Here is a 21,218-nt window from a genome sequence, read left to right as displayed (position 1 = left end):
TGCTTTGCTATGCTTCAGGTTGTGTTACCCCCTTACCTGCAGTCAACCATTTGTTGTCCTTCGGGCATCACCGAAACGGCTACTCGGCTATCGCCAATTTACTAGGTCTGGAATGTGTAAAACAGGAGATGCCACGTAGGTGTACTGCAATGAAGACGTAATTGCTGTACAACTCAGTGAGATGATCATGAGGACAAAATATAACCACGAAATGCAAAGTATGATGCAGGTAAAAAAGAAGAAAACGCCAGGGTATAGATGATCAGAACATAGAACTCCGCTTTTTTTCAAGCTTGGTAGCAGTATTTTCCTCTTTGTTGCGCCGGAACCCAAAGAAACTACTCTTTTTCGGCTGGACTTGAGGTGTCGGCCTTGATGCCGCTGGGAGAGCACCGCTGCTGGCAGGATATTGGTGGAACCCAACGGTGGACTGTGGTCGGGGTTGCGGGCGTGGTTGTTGTGGTCGCGATTGCATGAGGTGGGTAGAGGATTGAGCTCGGGGATCCATACGCCCCGGTGCGTGGAGGTATGGGCTATTGGCGAAGGTGGGGACCTGTGCGCCGTGGGAATTCTGTTGGAGGGGAGGATGGGATGGACGGCCTTGAGGCTGGGAAGAAAGTTGGACTGAGGATTGAGAGTATTGGTGGGAGTGAGCTTGAGGGGGTCCGGTGGGCCGGGGTGGCAGGTAGGGCCTGGAAGATGGAGCTGGAGTATGTCGTTGCTTTCGTGCTTGTTGTTCTTCTTTCCCGTATAACTGCTGCAGGCGCTTGGTTTCTTTCTCGACTTCCGCCTCCCGCCGACGCCGTGCTTTTTGTTCTGCGGCGAGAACCTCCTGGCTTCGTCGCTCCTCTTCCTGTCTTGCGAGTTCGTCCTGTCGCCTTCTCTCTTGCGGGGCCGGAGATGAGGGGTTCGGGATGCTGAGCCGAGGCGGCGATGGCTTTCCACTCATTGCTGGCCCAGGAGGTCGTGCCTGTGGGTTGTTCCGATCGAGCCTGGGATCACTAGCCGGTGTGGCCGTCGCCGCAATTGCAGTTGGCGCTACCGCTTGCTTGCGAGCTTGGTTCGGCCCACCGGGGGTGATATGAAAAGCCTCCTTGGCGGGCCCAAAGAAAATATCTCGAATTGCAACGGCAGCCAAGAGCAGCACGACCTCCAACCCCTTAGCATCTTCCATCTCGACGCGGTGAAGATTGGGCTCGTAGAGAGTAAGCTCCTTCAGCCCTTGGAATAGAGCGACCGTAATATCCGGCTCACGGCTCTTTGTGCGCGTGTCTGGAATTGTTGAAGTTTTGCCGTGCAAGAGACATGTCAAATCCTTCGACAACTTCCCATCCTTGCGCCAGCTGAACCTCAACTTCGGAGTAACGTCTGCAAGAGACGGATCGATCTGAGTCTGGTCTAGCGCTGAAGCGGACGGAACGCGGAATGTGGTTTGCGGCATCTCAAATTCCCACCGGGCTGGTTTGTTCCACGTTTTGGTATGATATTTCACTGTGATCTCTTGGTCGGGGTTGTAGAGCTGGATGGTGAACTCGGTAGGGAGGATGGGTTCTGGGGGCGGTACAGTGCCACCATTCGCTCGTATTGCGTCTGCCGACATACTCGGTTGGGTCCAATCTGGAGCGACAGCGACCTCGCCGTAAACAACGTCTGTAACGTAAGGGTCGTACAGCGCGACTCCGTAGCGGTTTTGTGATGTTGGGGAGGCGGGGTCAAGCGCGCGCAAGGAGTAGGCAGGTTCGGGGTCATTGCCATGTTGACTATGGTATATTGTGCTGATCTGAGGTTGTTTTGAGTTATTCTTGAGGAAGAACGCTGTCCTGTAGTCAGTATGATAATCTTGAAGCCAACGGGGAATGACGTAGCTTGCGCAAAGAAAAAACGAGGTTGCGTTAGTCCTTACAACGTACTGGGTAAGTTTTCATCAATCATCTTGTCATCTGGGGTGTCAATGTGCAACTCAAGAGATTACCCAGGTGGTTATGCAGTGAAGTTATATCGAGAGCTCGGCCGCGGGAGTGAAGTCTGCGCCACGGGACTTAGTGATCGGCGCCTAAAAATAGCAGGCCTATCCCCGCTGATTCGTACGCCAATTGAAGGCACCAGCATTTAAGGCACTTGAAAAGCTATCCAGGATCAAGCTATACGGAGAAATGTAGGCATCGGCATTCTATGCATGGCATCTGAAACTTAACTGCCTATCAATCCTAATCGAAACTGCAGATCGACATGCTATCATCACAATCGACATCGTATACCTGCATCATTTTCCCATTCTTTTACTTGCCCACACATGTCCGGAGCTCTGTTTTCCCCTACCTTGATGCGACGCAGTCTCGCTACAAGGCCAAAAGTGCTGTTCCTGCAGAATCTTCCCCATAAAGTGCTTCGCCATGTGATCAACAAACTCTCAGTATAGACGCCACGGCCCTATTACCGCAAAGCCGTGGAATACATGCTCTATGTGATGTGAAAAATCGTCAGAAATATTGCCAATTACAGATTGGCCGAGAGAAGTACCCGCAGTGCTTGAACGATGGACTCCAAACTGGCCGAGACACATTACTTGCGATCTTACGAACCCCTCCTTTGGGAACTTTCTTCATCGTTTGGACCTCTACGGAACCGGTATGGTTCAGTTTGATCTTAACTCCGGAGGTTCCACCTCAGACTCTGGGCTTTCCCCTGAGGATATCGACAGACTAAAGCAAGCAATCAAAGGCGCCGGCTTCCAAGACCTCCAAGAGAAAACACATATCTCTGCGCGAATCTAATTTTTGAAATTGCACCACAACGCCGAGGGCTACGGTCCTCATTTTAATTGCAAGTTAATTGTAACTTCCGGCTCCATCTCCTGATCCCAATTTTGTATTGGTGGAGGGCATGGTGGCGCCAGGAAGCCAGTGGCCGCCCCTTTCAGGGGGCCGTGAAAAATCTGCAACCAACATCAACGAACGCATATTGGATGCCAACTACGACGTACGCCAGTTGCTGAACCATGTCAGCAGTAATAACTCTGTTAAAGTCCCGAGACCGGTGTTGGAATACCTGAAATCCATTCAGGAGCTCACCACTGATCTGATTAAGAACCCAATTGGCCAGGACTGGAAGCAGCAATTTGAACAGCTGCGCCAGGAAACCAGCCAGATAAAACAAGATATTCATGCGGTGAGAATTGCATCTTCGAATACCAATGCCAATGCGCCAAATAGAGTCCGATCGTATGTCGATGCTGTCAAGAATGCACCGCCGCCGACGCATTTTCTTTCGAGTCATGGGTCGGCGTCGACCAGCCCCGCAACGCCTTCCGATCTCCTCCAGGACCGCCAGGTCATCGTCAAACTGGGTGATTCCGACGGCGTCAAGCGCTTCCGGACGCAAACCCCTGCTGAAATCACGAAACTGGCGGAAAAGGCCCGGGTGAAGGGTGTAAAGGCCACGTATGGAGTCACGCTGGCCTCAGCTAAATTTGTCGCAGCCAGACAATTAAAATCGGGAGATATCTCGCTCAGCCTACGCACGGCGAAGGAAGCAGAAATCATGCGATGCCACCGGCAAGCGTGGGTGAAGCACTTATGGAAGGATTCGGAAGTGCGTTTACCGAGCTGGGGGGTTGTCGTTTACGATGTAAACGTACGGTCTCTCGGGATACAAACGGCGGCGGATATCAGGGATCGGAAGCAAGGGATCATTAAGCAATTGCTCACTAAGAACCTGTTTAACTGGGGGGATGATGCAGAAATCATCCAGATTGCCTGGCTTGTTCCTCCCGAAGGTAAGAAATCCGGCTCCCTGATTATCGAATTCACCTCACCGCACAATGCGAATAAAGCAATCGATACCGGCACTCTCTGGGACTCAGAGGTCCTTACCACGGTCTTATACGACCGTGCTGCGCGTATACGCCAATGTCACAACTACCAAAAATATGGCCATATAGGAAACACCTATTCTAACGAAACCAAGTGTGTCTTCTGCGCAGACAAGCACCACTCTCGGGATTGTCTGGGTAAGAAGAACGCGACACTTAGCGAACGAAAGTGCGCCAATTGCGGGGGCGTACACAATGGATGGTCGAAGCGGTGCCCCGATTTCATCAGAGAAATCGAGAGAGTGTAGGCTCTCGCACAGGCGAGAGAGAGGCACCACTGGGTGCCAGCATATCTCTCGATGGCTGCCGAAAGGACGCCGGTAGTCATAATAGTGGAATCCGGGAGTTTAGGGGGTAGCGGCCCTAGGACTTCCACGAAGGAAAGCTCTAGAAATAGAGGGCGAAGCCTAACAAAGGCGTCGAATGAAGCACCAAGCTTAGGCCAACCGGCAAGTAGCAGCAACGAAGAGGCCGAATCATCGACAGACTTCGAGATATAGGGGACACAAGAGCCCCAACCGGAACGTCGGCCAGAATCTAGACTCTAGGCCCAACAGGCCAAGGATACACCACGCGGGCATGCCTTCATGGCAGGAGATACCCAGGCGGATGAAATTGGGGAGTCAATTCGTCAGTCAATCCGCCAGCCGATACGAGGACTCAACCAGTCAATACACGCGCCGCCAACAGGGACACGCTCTGAACCGCCGAGGCGTAGAGCACCAAGCCGGATATCAACAACGTCGTCGGTTGCCACGACAAGAAGTAAAGGCCTTTTCCGGTCGGTGCTTAATGCGAGTGTTAGCGATATAAGCACTAGTAATACAACCAAACGACCTCGAGACGGCAGATATATACGCGAGGACCAGGATGCAATGATACCCGAGCCACCATCCTCATCGGCCCCGGCCGGCTCGGCTAGTGAATACCAACCATCAGTGCTACCCCGCACCAGCGGGAACAGACGCACGACAGCCAGCAAACAAAGAGCAGCTAGTAAGGAGAACTCAATCTTTAACACTAGTGCACCAATATATATACCGGGCCCACGAGGCAAGAATAAGCGTACGCTCGGAGATCAAGTCAACTTCATAATGTCAGCCCCGTCGGTGAAGTTCACCAACAGAGCAACCATGCAGGAAGAGAGAAGGACTCGCCAATTCACTAAGAAACATACCGAGACCACCTCCAATGATTAATACACCACTCACCATCATCCAATACAATACGCACCGATCGAGAGATGTCGTTATAGCGGACTTCTTGGCGAAACCGGAAGTCATCCGGGCAGACATCATCGTAGTGTAGGAACCATGGGAGAACCCGTATAATGATACCACATATCATCCACTGAAACAGACCCACGAGCTACTCTTCCCGTCGAGCTTAGAGATAGGAGGGAGAGCCCGGGTATGCATATATATATCGAAGCATCTAACTGGGTGGACGCACTATGCACACAGTGAATTCTGCTAGGAGATAAGGATCCAGACTAAGATCGGCGAGGTCTGCTTCTTCAATATATATAATGAGTGCGGCACTACCGGCACGGTGGAACATCTCAACAAATTGCTAGATAGCAACAGAAAACGCACCATGATTGTAGGGGATTTCAACCTTCACCACCCTACATAGGGAGGCATTAACGCCACACAAGACCTAGGCGCTAATAGGCTCATTAAGCTCTATGACGAAGCAGACTTTGACCTATGGCTAGAACCTGGTGCAATCACTAGGGATCAAAATAGAGAACAAACGACAATCGACTTGTTCTTTGGCACACTAGATCTCACGGAGAGATTGGTGGTGTGTGAACTGGCATTAGAATGTCATGCAGATTCAGACCATCTACCGATCCGTGTATTACTCGATATTAACACCGAACCGGCCACCGAGGCACAGAGACGAAGGCTCTGGAAGGCCATAGACACCGAGAAATTCGACCTTTTTATGGCTGACAATATTACAATGCCACCGCAACTAACAACACCCCGACAAATCGACGACGCAGTAAATCACCTGATCGACATTATGCAGCGAGGTGTGCAGGAATCGACACCATGGGCCAAACCAAGCCCGCAAGCGAATCCGTCCTAGACTAAGGAATGTGGAGAGGCTGTCAAGCATTCCCGCCGTATATTCCGCCAGTATCTTACGACACATAGTGAGGAGGACTGGCACACATACAAACTGGCTAGGAACCAGAAGGGGAAGATCATCAAAGCTGCTCTCCGACGTGGCTTCAGGAACTTCATTGAAGAGGTAGTGGACTAAGGCCCCTAAGGGCTATAGAGAGTGGCGAAATAGGCTAGGAACCGAGGCCAACAACAGCAAGGGAGTACGATGCCGGCATTAAGGACCACGGAGGGGACCTATACGGAAACCGACGTAGAGAAAATCAATCTACTCCGTAAAGTGTTCTTCCCGCAGCCACCGGAAGCAGATCTCTCCGACATATACACCAGCCAAAGACGACAATCATAGCAAGGCCACACTAGTCATCGAGAGCAGTTCCAGCTACCACCGGTAAATGACACCGAAGTAAGAGCTGCAATCAAGAAGGCGCCACCGAACAAAGCACCTAGATACGACGCACTGCCAAATAAGGTATGGCGTGTATTAGCGGAACCAGGTTCACGATCAGAGAAGAAATTTGTTCCACTCCTCACTACTATCTTCGACGCATGTGTACAAACTGGACACAACCCCTAGCACTTTCAAACCTCCGTCACGGTGACACTACGAAAAGCCGGCCCACGAGACTACCGAGTCCCGAAGTCTTACCGACCGGTCGCACTTTTGAATACACTCGGTAAGATCCTCGAAGCAATTGTGGCCACCCGAATCGCATGGCTTGTGGAGGAACACAATCTACTCCTAAAGACACACCTCGGGGGACGAAAGGGGGTATCCGTCGACTATACAATCCAGTTGATCCTCGGGCGGGTACACCAGGCATGGGGAGAAGGTAAGATAGCGAGTATGCTACTCCTCGACGTGGCTAGTGCGTATGATATGGTATCTCACGAGAGATTGCTACACAATATACAACAAATGGGACTCGGTACACTCACTCCGTGGGTGCAGTCATTTCTCACTAGAAGAAGCACTCGAATCAAACTACCAAACGGCTACCTAAGCGACGTATTCCCGACACCAACTGGCATCCCGCAGGGCTCACCGATATCGCCGATCCTATTCCTCCTTTTCAACGCTCCGCTGGTTCGTGCGTGCACCCTACAGGGACTACACTACGGGGAGAGCGAGGCATACGGATGGGTGGATAACGTTTACATTCTCGCGGTATCGAACAGCTATGAGGAGAACGTCCGGGTTCTTGAAAAAGCACTACAAAAAGCGGCCATATAGGCTAGGAAACATACAGCAAAATTTGCACCAGATAAATTCGAACTGATCCACTTCTCTAACCCAACAAATACGAACGTGAACCGATCGGTCCGGGACACGGACATATCCCCCCAAGACACGGATATCTGGGAGGTGCCGGATGACCCGTCAGGCCATGACGGCATGCCAGTCATAATACCAGGGGATCTGATACCAATCATTCTCGCACCTTCGGATACAGCCAAATACCTCGGTATATAGCTTGACAAACACCTCAATTTTACAACCCACCGGAAGAAGATGCTAGCAAAAGGAGCTAGCAGCCTCGAGGCACTCCGCGGAATCTTAGGCTCCACATGGGGATCATCACTGATTGCTATACGGAAGGTATACCAGGTAGTCATCATTCCACAGATGCTATAGGGGCTGTCTGCATGGTACTACCCAGCTGCCAGAGCTATGCCAAAAGGCGATCTCGATAAACTCACCAACGAACTCACAAAAATCCAGAAACGTGCGGCAATTCTAATCAGTGGAGCTTTCCGCGGAACGGCGGGAGCAGCACTCGATATAGAGCTATTTATCACCCCTATCAAGCTACGACTACAGCAAGTCGTCGAAGAAACAGCCATAAGAATCCTCACCGGCCCACAGTGGGCATGTCCACAAACGGCAAAGGCGAAGAAAGCTAGGAAACCAAACCAAAGAAAGCTCGGAGGGTGGGCTCCGACCGAAGCAATTGCATAGAAGAAGCCGCTACGCCTACAGCTAGGAGAGCAATAGGAGGAAAAGCAAGCATTCGTTCTTACACTATGGGAGACAAGGATCCCTTGCTTCATTGAGAACTAGGAGAATGCATTAAAAACCCACGATGATATCTAGGAAAAAGCGGTCTGTGACAAGGAAAATAAAGCCAGCATGGTTTACACAGATGGGAGCGGTTTCGCTGGCCATATTGGCGCATCAATGGCCAGTCTCCAGCACGGAGTGAAGTCTCAGAGGAAATATCTTAGCAAAGACTCCTAGTCCACAGTGTACGCTGCCGAGCTCAGCGGCATTAAAATGGTGCTTAAAGAAGCGGCAGGAGAAGATAACGAGGATACAATTCTAAACAACGGGGCAATTCCAAATAACGGGCCAATTTCAAATAACGGAGAATAACAGGCTCGAGAAGTGGTCATCTTCACAGACAGCCAAGCTGCTATCCAGGCAGTGCAAAACCCACAGCGACCATCTGGCCAGTACGTGCTTGGACTGATATACGAACACGTATGAGTCATCCGGTCGCGCAACGAAACCCAATCAAGACACCCAACGGACATCACCATTAGGTGGATCCCTACACACGTTGGTGTGGACGGCAATAAATTTGCCGATGGAGAAGCAAAGAGTGCAGCGCTTCTTAGTGCGGGGATAGGAGTTGCGACCGGGGCGGATAATCCGATAATCCGTCTCGCCGCAGCTGCTAAGAGGGCGGTCCGCTAGCGAATCAGAGAGCGGTGGGAGAAACAGTGGGAGCGGGAGACAACTTCCGCACCCACGAAGCGCTTGGTGTAGGCGCCGAATAAGAAGACGCTTCGGTTATACGAAGGTTTGTCGAAGCCACAATGTGCAATTTTGATTCAAATGCGCACAATGAGGATCGGGCTTCGACACTTCTTGTTTAAAATCAAGGCAGTAGAGACAGATCGATGCAGCTGTGACGAGGGTTCACAGACACCGAAGCATGTTCTTATACAGTGCCCATAACATATCATTCCGCGCACGAAACTGTGGGAGCAGCTGTGGGCGGTTGGTATCAAGGAAATGGATTACGACAAGATCATGTCAAACCCGCAGGCCATCCGCTACGTGGTCAACTTCATGCACCGAATAGGTCTCCTCTAGCAGTTTCAATATGTGGGACTCGAGGACGACGACGACGACGAACGAACAGGCCTCGCGGCCATGGAGCTAGGTGTGGAAGACGATGGGTATTAGCCAATGACGATAGATGATGCTGTGGAACGAGAAACTCAGCCAAAGTCGACAAACATGCCAATCAACAACTGGCCAGGAGAACGACACCATCAATTGAAACTGAGGTAGGGGGAGGTTGCAGAGGATGGAAAGGGAGAGTGAGAAGTGAGAAGTGAGAGGTGGAAGATGGAGGGTGCACTCCATGGCAGTCATTATATGTTTATTTCTTATGTATGGGTTTATGGGTTTATAGGTTTGTGGGTTTACGGGTTACAGGAATGGGCTGATTCCACACTCTTTACGATCAGCATCTGTATACTCTTGGGATGCACTATACTTGGTGATCCCAACTCGGCGTTTGGACTCGAGTTCTTGCTTCAGTTGGATGAAGCACCTGCATAGTCATACGCAACTAGTTAGACTGCAACAGGTTAATTGAACTTTGATTGATTGATTGATTGATTGACCTCCAAGAGCGCGAGTCGATCTTATCTATGCTTGCACAAAACCCTGCTGAATTCCAGTAAGCTTTATTTCCCGTCTAGAAATTCCCCGCGTGGGTGCTTAGCTTTTGTTGCTCACCAGAAATACAGATCTTATACAAGCATGGAGGCACCTCAGTACAAGGATGCCCTTATCACTCTGTTAGTTGCAATTCCCCCGAATCTCGAATCCATTTCGATGTATCCATTAGAGAGATATGTTCGATCTCCATCCCCTGGGACTTACGAAAGGGTAAATCTTCTCGAAAGATTGCTATGTCGGGCCTCCACTTTTCCAGAATCGGTGCCATACTGCCAAAATTTACGAAATATTAGCTTTCACCCAGACGATACGCTTAACGAATCCACGGAGTATATGGAAGACCCATATTACCATCGGCTCAACATGGTTCGCAAACTACCAGCCATTGAATCGGTAGCTTTCAAGCTAGCAACTTGGAGCAATGAAGCTGGAACACCGCCTCCTCCCCGCTCCGCCAACTACAGTAATATCAGCTTTACACATTCTGCGATGATGACTTGGGACCTTTGCCGTATAATTGAATCCGCCAAGACTTTGAACAGTTTTACTTCCACTGTTGGGGGTCGTTGTTGTCCTAAGGGGGGCATACCCATGTTATGCGTCACTCCGATACTGAAATCCCTTTGGATGCATCGCCAGACCCTAGAAGAATTGAATCTGGATATGGAGGCCCATACACCTCGACAGGCACTCTATGACGAGGAATATCAACCTACTGAAGAGGAAGGACTGACCGAGGACGAGAAAAAGATTTACGAGGAGCAATGGGCGGACGAACTGCGGGAGATAGCCCCCCAAGAAATCGCACCACAGCGCGTCTCCTTGAAAGATTTTCCACAAACTCAAACATCTTAGTATTGGAGCCCAAACACTATGCTATCCAGCTCGTGGCGCAGGAGATGGCAAAAGCCGCATTGACTCAAAATCTTTCAAACTGGTTGATCATCTCCCATCTACCCTTGAGTCTCTCCAGATGTACGGGCGCGGAGAAGCCGTGGATGCTTCCTATCTAGAATACGAATCTGATCTGGATGTCGATGCCCAACTTGAGCAACTCGCGCGCGAAAAGGACACCAAACTGCCAGGGCTGAAGATGTTTGAAGGCATTCATCCCCGTATTCCAAATGGATTCACTGTGAAGGTGTGGCAGGAAGAAAATGACCCAGATCTTTTCTGGAAAGACCCAGACGACAACAGATTTGATAATCTTGATGACGACCTTTGATCATTTATTCCATTGTAAATCAATATTGTCACCAGTCTAATTGTAGCGGTTCTCGATGACAGATGATTTTGTGGCCATGCAAGCGCTTCCTTTAGGAAAATATCTATATTGCGGATTCGATTAGTCTGATCAGAGGAAGGGCTTTGGGCTCCAGGGCTTATATAGGTACTTAGTCATATATTCATCCGGCAGTGTTCACATTAACTCATCGCGGTGTGCCTTCTAAAATCCATATTAGTACGGGGGTGACAAGAGAATGACTTAGCTGCTTAAAAACCCTTAAAATAATCCATAAGTGGTTGGTCAACAAACAATAACAGTGATTTAATAAGTTAGCTTGCACAGTAATTGAGCTGGTTACAGGAATCATTCCTCGATGTCTATATGACACAAGTTAGCCGCAACGGAGTTTAAAAGGAATAACTTAGCTGTTTGGCAAATATAAAATAGATAGTCTTCTTAGAAAGGAATGGAGTAGACCGATCAAGGTAGTCTTTATGGCCTACTAACAATATGGCTGCATGTAAAATCCAAATTAGTTGTAATGGGGGCTCAAAGAAATGACTTAGCTGCTCGGGAAAAAAAGGATCAAGAAAAAACCAAGTCTGGTCTAGATGCGTTAGTACAGAACAAAATCACAGGGAAGGAGAGTACTAGTAAATTTCGCTCACTATGCGGCTAATAGCTGGCCACGTTATATTGTGGACATACGGGATGGGATGTATCTATAAAATTCCCATTAGTGACACGAGGGCAGAGAATCACTTAGCTGCTTGATAGTGGAACTATGTGATGATGTCTAAAAAAAATATCGACGGGCCTATGCTTCGTTAGTACTGAATTCACATTGCCAAAAAGGGCAATAGAGAACTTAGCCGTTCAGTTAGTCGTTGTCTGAATCCCTCTTTGGGGAGATATTTTCGCATGGGACTAATTCAGTCTGTTAGTATATTTCTGCGCATTGGGAATGACCTACCAGATGTGGTATCATATATAAGATGGTATACTCGAATGGCCTGGGACGATATATGGCGTGGTAATCTCTAGATCTCGTTAGTAAGGGAGGTAAAGGGCGGGAATAAGGGTTATCAAAAGACTTAGCCGTAGACAGGTAATTAGGGATGTTCGGATCGGTACTCGGTACTCGTCGTCGAATGCCACGGTGCCCTAATTTGTTATGTTTTATGTTAGCGATGATCATTTTGTGGGAGGCCTCACCTGCGGTATAATACGAAGATATGATAGTGTGGTATGTATGTGGCCCTAGATAAAAGTGTCAGTGTCTATCCTGCAAGTGAATGGAAAAGATACTCAGCGGATGATTCGCATCGATATATAGTAGGTGGAAGACAGGTGTTGAGCTCTGTCTTGAGCTGGAATGCTCCTGATGATGAGATCAAAAGCGAGGGGCTGGAAAGTCATTATATAGACAATCATATACAAGACAAAGGGGAGCCTAGCTTGTAGTTGGGCAGACTGTTGTGTCGTGTTTCCGAAACTAAAGAAGGTCATTGTTCACAACCGAAGATAAAGAAGGCTTGGAGCGAGTAAAGGACTCGACAATGAAGACCTTGATATAATGGATACTTGTCAGCTTTGCTCTATTGATTACTGAAACAGCCACCGAGGGCTAAAATAGCGAGCTCAAGGACCAAGGGAACTGGGGCAAAGAAATCAAAGGACAATGGAATAAAAAGCCTTGTTTGAACATCCAAGGAATTATTTTTGTTTATGTCAGATCTATGTATATACTGGCTCTATCTTTGTAACCCGTCGCAATCTGCGACAACCAAAAAGTACAATAGCAATGTCCATCAAAGCACGCTTTTGTTCACTGCCCCAGTTCATACCCGGACCCCATTGATCTCCTCACCTCCAGTGACCTTAGCCGCCTCCCGATCCGCAGTGCTCATCTGCAATCCTTGGTCATCCCAGCCCTGGGTGCCCTTCTTATACAGCGTCCTCTGTTCTTCCCGGCTGGGCATAGGTCCAGTCTTACCCCGGCGCTGCCGTGAGTCAATTGTCTCCTCAAGGGAGGCATTATCACCATTCAGCGCATATCCCTCTAGATCGTCTGTGTGTGTTTCCTCGCTGAAAGAGAAAGTGCGGTACTCGGTGTTGGACCAGCCGGTGCCTGCAAGAATGGAAAACGGCGTTAGCGGTATGATTCTCCACAAGTGTAGCAAGCCTGTGTCATGGCACATACCCTGGAACTGGCTGCTGTCTTCCCAGTCTTCAGTGAAATAGTGCAGGAAGCCGCCGTGTGTGACCATGACAATTTCCTTCTCCGGGCGGGCTTTCAGCCAGCGACGGGCTGCACGAGCGCGTTCCTTGAGGGCTTTGTTGGTTGGGGCGTAGCGACCGGATAGCTTTTTGGGAGATAAATGTGAGTACACCGCGTGCTGGATACTGCTGGGGCAATCCCTGGGCTGTAGGCAAGCGAGAAACATACCTTGTTATTCCACCCATCTTCCACGAGATCCAGATCAACTCCCGTCTTGAACTCCTCCTTCAGAACAGCAGGCTCGCTGCCAGTATCACATGGAACGTCTGAGGTCTCCTGGATATCGGGCAGGGCAATAATCTTCAAGTCCGGGGTTGACTCGAAGACTGGCGCAAAGCTCTCAAGCGCAGTATAGAGGGTGCGACGGAGGGGCGACGCGGTCACAAGGTCGATATTGGCATGGCGGGGGAAATTCTCGCGGAGCGTTTGGCATTGTTTGTGGCCAAGCTCGGTGAGGACGGGGTCTTGGATGACATGGTTGGCGGTGCAGAGATTGTGCAGGCCCTACAAGGATCTATTAGCTCGACTGCGCAGTGAAGAGCCATGTTGCGAATCAATTGTCGAGGCTCAGGCAGTTGGGTTTGCGATCATTGTCACGATTTGGACATACTTGGGCGTGGCGGACGCAGTGGATAATTGGGGCCATGTTCGATGTTCAAGAGAGTGTCGGAGGTAAGCTGGTAAATTTCACGTTAGAAACGTGTAGGAGTTGCAGATATTGAAGACGCTGAAAGTGAGTTCTTATCGCGGGAAATGGGGGGTGATAGCGGGTGAGGGCTTGGGCAAGGGGTACAAATCGGAGAGTGCCTTACAGAGTATTTGGCCCAAAAAGAATTCCAGAGGAATGTAATTGACAGATATGTGCGAGAAATAGAGATATACAATTCAGAGAAGTGAATGTTAAGAGTCATCAACCCCCGGACCTCAGAAGTCCGATTTGGTCATATAAATTTGCGGAGCGCCACATCGCCAAGCGAACCACAGCTCTGCACTGGAGTCCGATGAAGATCTATAAACTGTGATTTGTCTATCTTAATGGGGGATCCTCTATAGATATCTACAACATAGTAGAAGGCTGAAGTTGATTCATGGTAATATGCTATTTGCACCATATGAGATAGGATGCCAACACCACATCAATGAATTATAGAACAAATGGGTATGTATAGGTAAACAATGACAATGGAATCCGACAACCTTTTTATGCAACACCGAATCCTTGGGCGTTTTCGAGAGCCTTGTCAAGCTTCTTCGCCAAGGTCTCCCTTGACGAGTACTCTGGCAAAAGCAAACGTCCGAAGCACGTCAAGCTGGTAGGAAGACGCTAGAAGAAAAATCAGTATGACAATCCATATTATGTAGGCTATAGAAAGTGGCAGAACTTACCAAATCTCCGACGCCGTTTTTCTGGATCACAAACATAATGCTTGAGATCCCGTTGACGGGAACTCGGTCACTAGCAGTGACGAATTCGAGTAACTGGGCCCTCTTTTCATTGGGGTATTCTTGGATAATATCCCAGAAGTCACGAATGACACGATGATCAGGGCCAAATCCACCCTCGTACCGGGTATGGTTCTCGAGCTCTTCTACGTCAATCGATTGAATACCTTCTACCACAGTTTTTAGGGCTTCCGGGGAGAAGATCGACAGAGCCGATCGGTCCAGGCACGTGTTGAACCCCCTCTGGAAGGCTTCAAACTGTGGTCGAATGGATTTGTCTGTGAGCCAGAAGATGTAATCCTTGACAAACTGATGTCGATTTTTATTGGTCACAAGAGCGGCCTCCTCAGCTGGGGGTAGAGGGGACTGAAGTGATATGGATTCAGACACTGACTTGGCGGTCGTGTCTGAAGCTGCCTCACGGGCTGTGACATCGGTAGCCTTCTCGACTGCCACAGAAGTTGGTGATCCCAATATCGCAGGGTCGCAGTAATCTGGCACATCCATCCAGGCGCTGGAGCCCACGATAGGAGCCGGAGCGGTGGTTTCGGTTTTGCTGGCAAGTGGCCACGCCGCATCACGATTAACCTTTTGCATATCGACTGTTTTTATACTCCCAAAGGCTTCGAAACTGAACTCGTAAGTTCGTGTGAAAATATCGCCAACATCGCCATCTTTCCATGCCAATAATGTGTCGAGGCCTTGGCTAAGCTCCGGCCATCCATCTCGAATGTGGTCCAGATACTTCACCTTCAAGCCCAACATTTTGCGGTAGAAAGCAGTGGGAAGGTTCACGGGGAGGGTCAGGCCGTTGTAAATTGCAATAGACATCAATAGACCGATAAGTTCGAACTTGTAGAGAGGTTCCAATGAGCACGGTTGGAACCAAGACATGCGGTGTCGAGTATCAACTGTGAACATGCCATAAGATGGGTCAAAGGCTTGACCCATCAGTAAACGGAAGAACTCTTGCTGAACACCACCATGGTCGAGCCCTTCTTCTCCTTCATCCATGCCCATTTGCACCTTCAAGGGTCGCATCAGTTCTCGCTTTTCACGCCGCCATAATTGGCTCAAGGCATCGGAGAGAATATTGTCTCGGCGGACAACAAGAACAAGGTAAGTAGACATGGATGTTTTCATGCGGGTGAGGAGTCGAGGATCATCGGAGATTTGAATAGCGCCGAAGGCAGTCTGAGTGACATGTCTCGTGGTGGTCATAGCAGCCTCATAGGACTTGGTCATGGCAGAATAATTCAAAGCACGGAAGTAGATCACGAGAGACGATGGAGGGAAAAGGAAGGAATATGATAGCAGATGGATGGTTCGGTTGTTTGGGAGGCATCCAACCCATGCCACGGGCATATCCAATGGGTCCAGCCGCTCCGTGAGAAGAGGTGTATGGAAGTCTTCGGGTAAAAGACCTAACCGGGTTCGTTCCTTGTACATTGAGGCTAGAATCTGAATAGCACCACCGGCTGGGCTGCTACGAGCCATCTCAGGGTTGCCGTCCCATTCACGCAGGAAAAGAGTCCGAAGCCACTCAACAATGAGGGAGGCTGAGCTAATGGACTCAGCGGGCTCATTGCTGCCAGCAGTATGAGAGATGTGGTGCTCACTAAGATAGTCAACCACGCGGTCCAGCACGCTGAGTCTTCGTTGTTTTGGTACGTCAAGGCTGTACACTTGGCGGGCCTTGGAGATTTCATGGTATGCCAGTCGTGCGGTGAGAGCCCGCACGAGGCGATTAATGAGACGGAGACCTAACTCATGCTCGAACCTGTCCGTCACCTCGATAGCTTGCTGGGCATTGTTCGAAGGCAGCTTGCGCATGTCTGACAGTGAAGCTACAGACCCAGCGGCACGCATCCGAACCACCGCTTTCCAAGTCCCCAAGTCAATATTAGGCACAAAGCTGACCAAAGTGAACAAGGCAATTGTGGCAATGTAGGCGGCATCAGGATCTGACAGATGATCTTCACTGGCAGATTCAGACATTCGCCGGGGAACGACCGGAGAGGCCGCAGGCCCTGTCGTGGTCGAACTGCGAGATGATCGACGGGATGGCCGTCCAGAAGAGGTAAATCCCCGCGGAGGAACAAAGAGCTTGTCCAAAGAGCTCCATAGGCTATGTAGTGCAATATCCCACGGGCAAATCGTAAACAGGCGCTGCAGCGATAAACGCAGACGGGAAACATCAAGGCGACTGAAAGTAGCCCCGATCATATCTGTTGACTCGCTACTAAAGGAGCGCAAAATCTGACTGGGGCTGCTGAACACGAAAAATGCACTTTGAGCAACGAAAGGAAATACTTCACGCTGACGCAGAGTCGCAAAACGCCAATCTGGCTGCTCAAAGCTGCCACCGCATTGGATACGATCAAGTTCTTCCTCCCAGCAATCAGCATCTTCCGCAGATTCAATCATGACTTGTGACAGACCATCGATGATCTCGGGGGTAAGATGAGTGACCGTCTGAGCCAGCGGAATCGTGTCTAGTAAGTTTTCGACAGAATCTTGCTTTGTTTTGCGCTCACTGGGAGATTGGGTAACAGAAGAAGGGAGAGGGCGAGGAGGAGGCATGAGCTCCGTGCTCCTCGTGCTATTGATAGGAGATACCTCATCCAGCAGCTTCTGGCTGTCCCACGAAACACGTCGTTGAGTTTTACGGTGTTCCTTCACTGGGACTGGATCGACGTCCCCAATTCTTCCGCGGTACTTTTGCGGACGGTGCTTTAACGCTGGTGGTGAGGGTAAGCTGACAAACTCATCAGAAGACGCCACTGGGAGCTTCTTGTTAAATTCTGGTTTCCTTTTATCATCAAGGCTTGAACGTGGACTCTGGCGCCAATGGTCAACCTCGGAGACTGATAGTCGTTTGACATGCTGGTTCTGAAACTTGAGCTCGACCGCGGAGGGTTGAGATACCGATGTTCGCGATGAAGGAGTACGAGGTTGAGAGCCGGGCTGGTTTGCAAGCGTGGAACTGCCTGGAATTTTGAGATCTCTGCCTGGAACTTCGTCGACATGGCAGTGGTGCTTCTCGGCAGTAGGTGGATTGTTTGTGTCTCCCGGTGCAGGCGATTTGGACTTTGGCTCCAATATATCTGGAACACGGCGAAGGGGAAGCCATTCGACCATACGGAGCGAGATTGTATCAAAGAGATTCTGTGTAAAAGACTTGGGGTCTTTTAGTTGTTGCTCTGCGGTATGGTCCAGGTCTCGAATATAGCTGCTACCGGTACGGGTTTGGGGAGAAGAACTCCCTTCTTTCACTTTTGACACGGCTGATCTATTTTGCGCAGGCTTGGACACTTCACGGGCCGAGTGGTCTTCATCGCGCTGATCCGGTATTGGCGACCTGTTAGCCGCTGCCGTTTGTGCTTCAAGTGTACGAGTTCGGCGCAGGGAAATCCGATGGTAATCTTCCGCTGTCAATTGCGGTGGAGGCTTAGGCACGTTCACACATAAACCGGTCTCCGGGTCATCCAAGCTGGCAAGGTAGCATGCCAAGGTCCTCGCACTCAGTTCTGTGTATCGACGATATGGACCTTCGCTAAGTCTTCGGCGATGACTGGCACATGTAGAGGTTCGACATCCGGGATTATTGCAGCCGTGAAGCAGTTGAGCTTTGTACCTTTTCCGACAAACCAATTAGTGTCATGCGGAGTTAGGAGGTCGAGGCCCAGCGTTTGGAGTTCCACTCACCTGCGCACTAAGCCGTTGAACTTTCGTCTTCGATCATCGCGATACCGTGGTAACACTCTTGAGGGATCGGATACCTCAATAGTATTCTGTATGAGCGCATCCGGTGCGTTTGGTGGGAGCTTTGACCGATAACTGTGAGTTCGCCCGTGGCCGGGGGATCGCGCGATGTCTGGGTCGTCGATGGAACCTCCGCGGAGCCTTGTCATTTTCAACACAGTGGCATATCTGAGGGTGTGAGGATAGCTGTAAGCGAGTATGAGCGCTAATGATGTGCTCGTCTTCGCGCGTTGAATAAATACGACCTTCAACCTTGGAAGACACTCCAGCTTACCTGATAACGTGACCCTGCTTGATAACGTAGTACGACTGTAATGCCTCAGGCAAAGAATATCCACTTTGGGGATCGGAGCTGTCGGAAGTCAAATAGTCCGGCGGACCTTGGGTTACTCAGCCCGCCGACCTTTTCGCAGGTTACTAAGCCGTTCACGGAAGACCACACTTACTGGAATAGGACTAGTAGTATTTTAGAGGGGCTTAGTCGCTCGATAAGAAACATAATTCAGAGGATCAACCCTGGACAACGGTCTATCGAGTGCATAAAGACTGACTCACAGGTCCATTTGCTTCCAAAAATTCTTCTCTTTTACATCCATCTGAGTCTCATTAATTTCATCTATTTTGATCATCAATCTACACTCAGATTATCAAAAAATCATTGAAATCGGGCCAAGGCAGAGCCTTCATATGTACCCCGCCTACAACAAATATTCATCCCACAATCCACAGGGAAAACCCGCCCTTTCAACCACCCACGACTCTCGAAAAATCACCGATATGTCGTCGACCAACCAAGACGCAGCCTCGCTGCAATACACTTGCAACACCTGTCTTGTTGCCTTCCAACGCAGCGATGCGCAGAGAGATCACATGCGCAAAGATTGGCAGTAAGTCTTGAATTCCTTTTTTTCCTTTTTTTCCTTTTTTTTTTTGGGGCGACTTCAGAAGCTGATTTGCCCTAGTCTATACAACATGAAGCGTCGCATCGCTTCCCTGCCACCCGTCACTCTTGAAACTTTCAACGAAAAAGTTCTTGCCGCCAAAGCTACATCCAACGAGGCCGCCGCCAAGGCTTCGTACGAAAAGACATGCCACACTTGCAACAAGGCATTTTACAGCGAGAACTCGTACCAAAATCACATCAACAGCTCGAAGCATAAGCAACGTGCGGCTAGCCTACGTAAGGATGGCGATGCTGCCTCCGTCCAGAGTTCCGCTTTCTCTCTCGGCGAACCCGTGACCAAGTCCGACAATGATGTCAGCAAGGTCACTGAAGAGCTCAAGACTGCCACCATTGATGAAGAAGAAGATGAGGATATGGAATCTGATATCAAAAAAGACGAGTTCTTGGCGTCTCGCTGTCTCTTCTGCAAAACCGACTCTACCGATATTCACACCAACGTGGACCACATGCGCATAGACCACGGCATGTTCATCCCCGAGCAAAAGTATTTGGCGGATCTCGATGGCCTCGTGAACTATCTCTACCGAAAAATCACCGAAAACTTCGAGTGCCTTTACTGCCACGCCATCAAGAACGACGCACAAGCAATCCAAACCCATATGCGTGACAAGAGCCACTGCATGATTGCCTTCGAGTCCGAAGAAGAACAAGTTGAAATCGGCCAATACTACGATTTCCGGGGCACCTACTCCGATGATGAAGATGAATCCACTGCCGAGAGCGGTGGCGTCAAGGTGAACGGAGATGGAGAGGACCAAGGTTGGGAAACCGACAGTTCCGCATCCTCCGTCGACGAGGACGATCTTGACTCATATCGAAATGCATCAGGTGCCTACGAGGCAGACTACGAGCTCCACCTTCCATCTGGAAAGAGTGTCGGTCATCGTTCGCTTGCCAAATACTACAGGCAAAACCTCCACAAATACCCTTCAGCTGCCGAACGCGCTGCCCGCCAGCTTGCTATTGCCAATGGAGAAATCGAAGAGGAACCGCCCCGCAGCCGCAACAACCATCACCGCGCTCTTATCACTCGTGCCAACGGCGGCATGGGTATGATTGGAGTTAGCGAAGAACAAAAGGAATCTGCTCTCACTGCCGAGCGCCGCGAGAGAACTCGTGCCCTTCGTCAAGAGAACCGTTACGTTGCCCGCGTCCAAAGAGCCAACAACCACCAGAAGCACTTCCGGGTATGTTCGACCTGTACTCTTCATTTGTTTTGCAAAACTAACTTTCTACTAGGATCCCCTTCTGCAATGATCGCTTCACTACAGCATCAACGGGAAATCACATCGATCGACCGGTTTTCATTCACGACATCGTCCATTCGATGTCACCAACGAAACATTCGCCAATACTCGCAATACATCGACAACCATCGCAGCTCTTCAACTTGCACGCTCGTTACTCCCGTGCCGCGAGCCTACTCGACTTTTGGCAACCTTTGGGCTTCCGCAAGCCCTTCGATTCAGCAACAAAACAACCAAGTGAGGTACTCTTTCCGGGCCGGGCCATTTTCTCAAATGAGTTTTTCAACCCGGTGGGTTTTAACGAGGCCTCACGAACATTGGACAACTTTATGATGGACGTCTTTATGGATAGCGATTACATGTTGCATATACCTTTTGTTACAGCTGTCGTCATTGTGTCGTCATCTCATCCTGTTATCTGGGGGAGTCTTTTGGGAATAGCATTCATGTATCTAGTCTGAGAAAATCAAAGCAAATCTGCTCAATCAATATCTGTGTCTTGGGGCATATTATAATCGTAGGTGTAACCAGCTGCATGTTGGCCTATCCTGGGATCCGTCTCTCCACCAGCGTTGCATTTAAAAATT

At 49.8% G+C, this 21,218-nt stretch overlaps 5 protein-coding genes across 5 annotated transcripts; 2 read left to right on the top strand and 3 right to left on the bottom strand.

The window, feature by feature from the left end:
• Positions 1–262: 262 nt before the first annotated feature.
• Positions 263–1,932, bottom strand: N7471_005550 (uncharacterized protein; the record flags this gene model as incomplete). The annotated part of the gene is made up of 2 exons (XM_057278269.1): positions 263–1,815; positions 1,911–1,932. The coding sequence occupies 2 exons, from the start codon at positions 1,930–1,932 to the stop codon at positions 263–265; spliced, it is 1,575 nt and encodes a 524-aa protein (XP_057137879.1).
• An 8,134-nt stretch (positions 1,933–10,066) lies between these two features.
• Positions 10,067–10,928, top strand: N7471_005549 (uncharacterized protein; the record flags this gene model as incomplete). Its single annotated transcript, XM_057278268.1, has 2 exons — positions 10,067–10,515; positions 10,559–10,928. The coding sequence occupies 2 exons, from the start codon at positions 10,067–10,069 to the stop codon at positions 10,926–10,928; spliced, it is 819 nt and encodes a 272-aa protein (XP_057137878.1).
• Positions 10,929–12,772: 1,844 nt separating this feature from the next.
• On the bottom strand, positions 12,773–13,858 carry N7471_005548 (uncharacterized protein; the record flags this gene model as incomplete). The annotated part of the gene is made up of 4 exons (XM_057278267.1): positions 12,773–13,062; positions 13,135–13,297; positions 13,381–13,716; positions 13,823–13,858. The coding sequence occupies 4 exons, from the start codon at positions 13,856–13,858 to the stop codon at positions 12,773–12,775; spliced, it is 825 nt and encodes a 274-aa protein (XP_057137877.1).
• Positions 13,859–14,161: 303 nt separating this feature from the next.
• On the bottom strand, positions 14,162–18,660 carry N7471_005547 (HECT domain protein). The gene is made up of 3 exons (XM_057278266.1): positions 18,364–18,660; positions 14,599–18,292; positions 14,162–14,536 (listed from the first exon to the last, which is right to left on the bottom strand). The coding sequence occupies exons 1-3, from the start codon at positions 18,567–18,569 to the stop codon at positions 14,414–14,416; spliced, it is 4,023 nt and encodes a 1,340-aa protein (XP_057137876.1). The 5' UTR covers positions 18,570–18,660; the 3' UTR covers positions 14,162–14,413.
• Positions 18,661–18,946: 286 nt separating this feature from the next.
• N7471_005546 (putative C2H2 finger domain protein) lies at positions 18,947–21,122 on the top strand. Its single transcript, XM_057278265.1, has 3 exons — positions 18,947–19,307; positions 19,383–20,571; positions 20,624–21,122. The coding sequence occupies exons 1-3, from the start codon at positions 19,108–19,110 to the stop codon at positions 20,639–20,641; spliced, it is 1,407 nt and encodes a 468-aa protein (XP_057137875.1). The 5' UTR covers positions 18,947–19,107; the 3' UTR covers positions 20,642–21,122.
• Positions 21,123–21,218: the final 96 nt, after the last annotated feature.

The sequence above is a fragment of the Penicillium samsonianum genome, assembly GCF_028829775.1.
Source record: "Penicillium samsonianum strain IBT 33392 chromosome Unknown utg000003l_segment0_segment0, whole genome shotgun sequence".
In the NCBI taxonomy this organism is placed as follows: domain Eukaryota; kingdom Fungi; phylum Ascomycota; class Eurotiomycetes; order Eurotiales; family Aspergillaceae; genus Penicillium; species Penicillium samsonianum.
The sequence above is the reverse complement of the archived record's forward strand: the minus strand, read 5'-3'. Positions and strand labels throughout refer to the sequence as shown.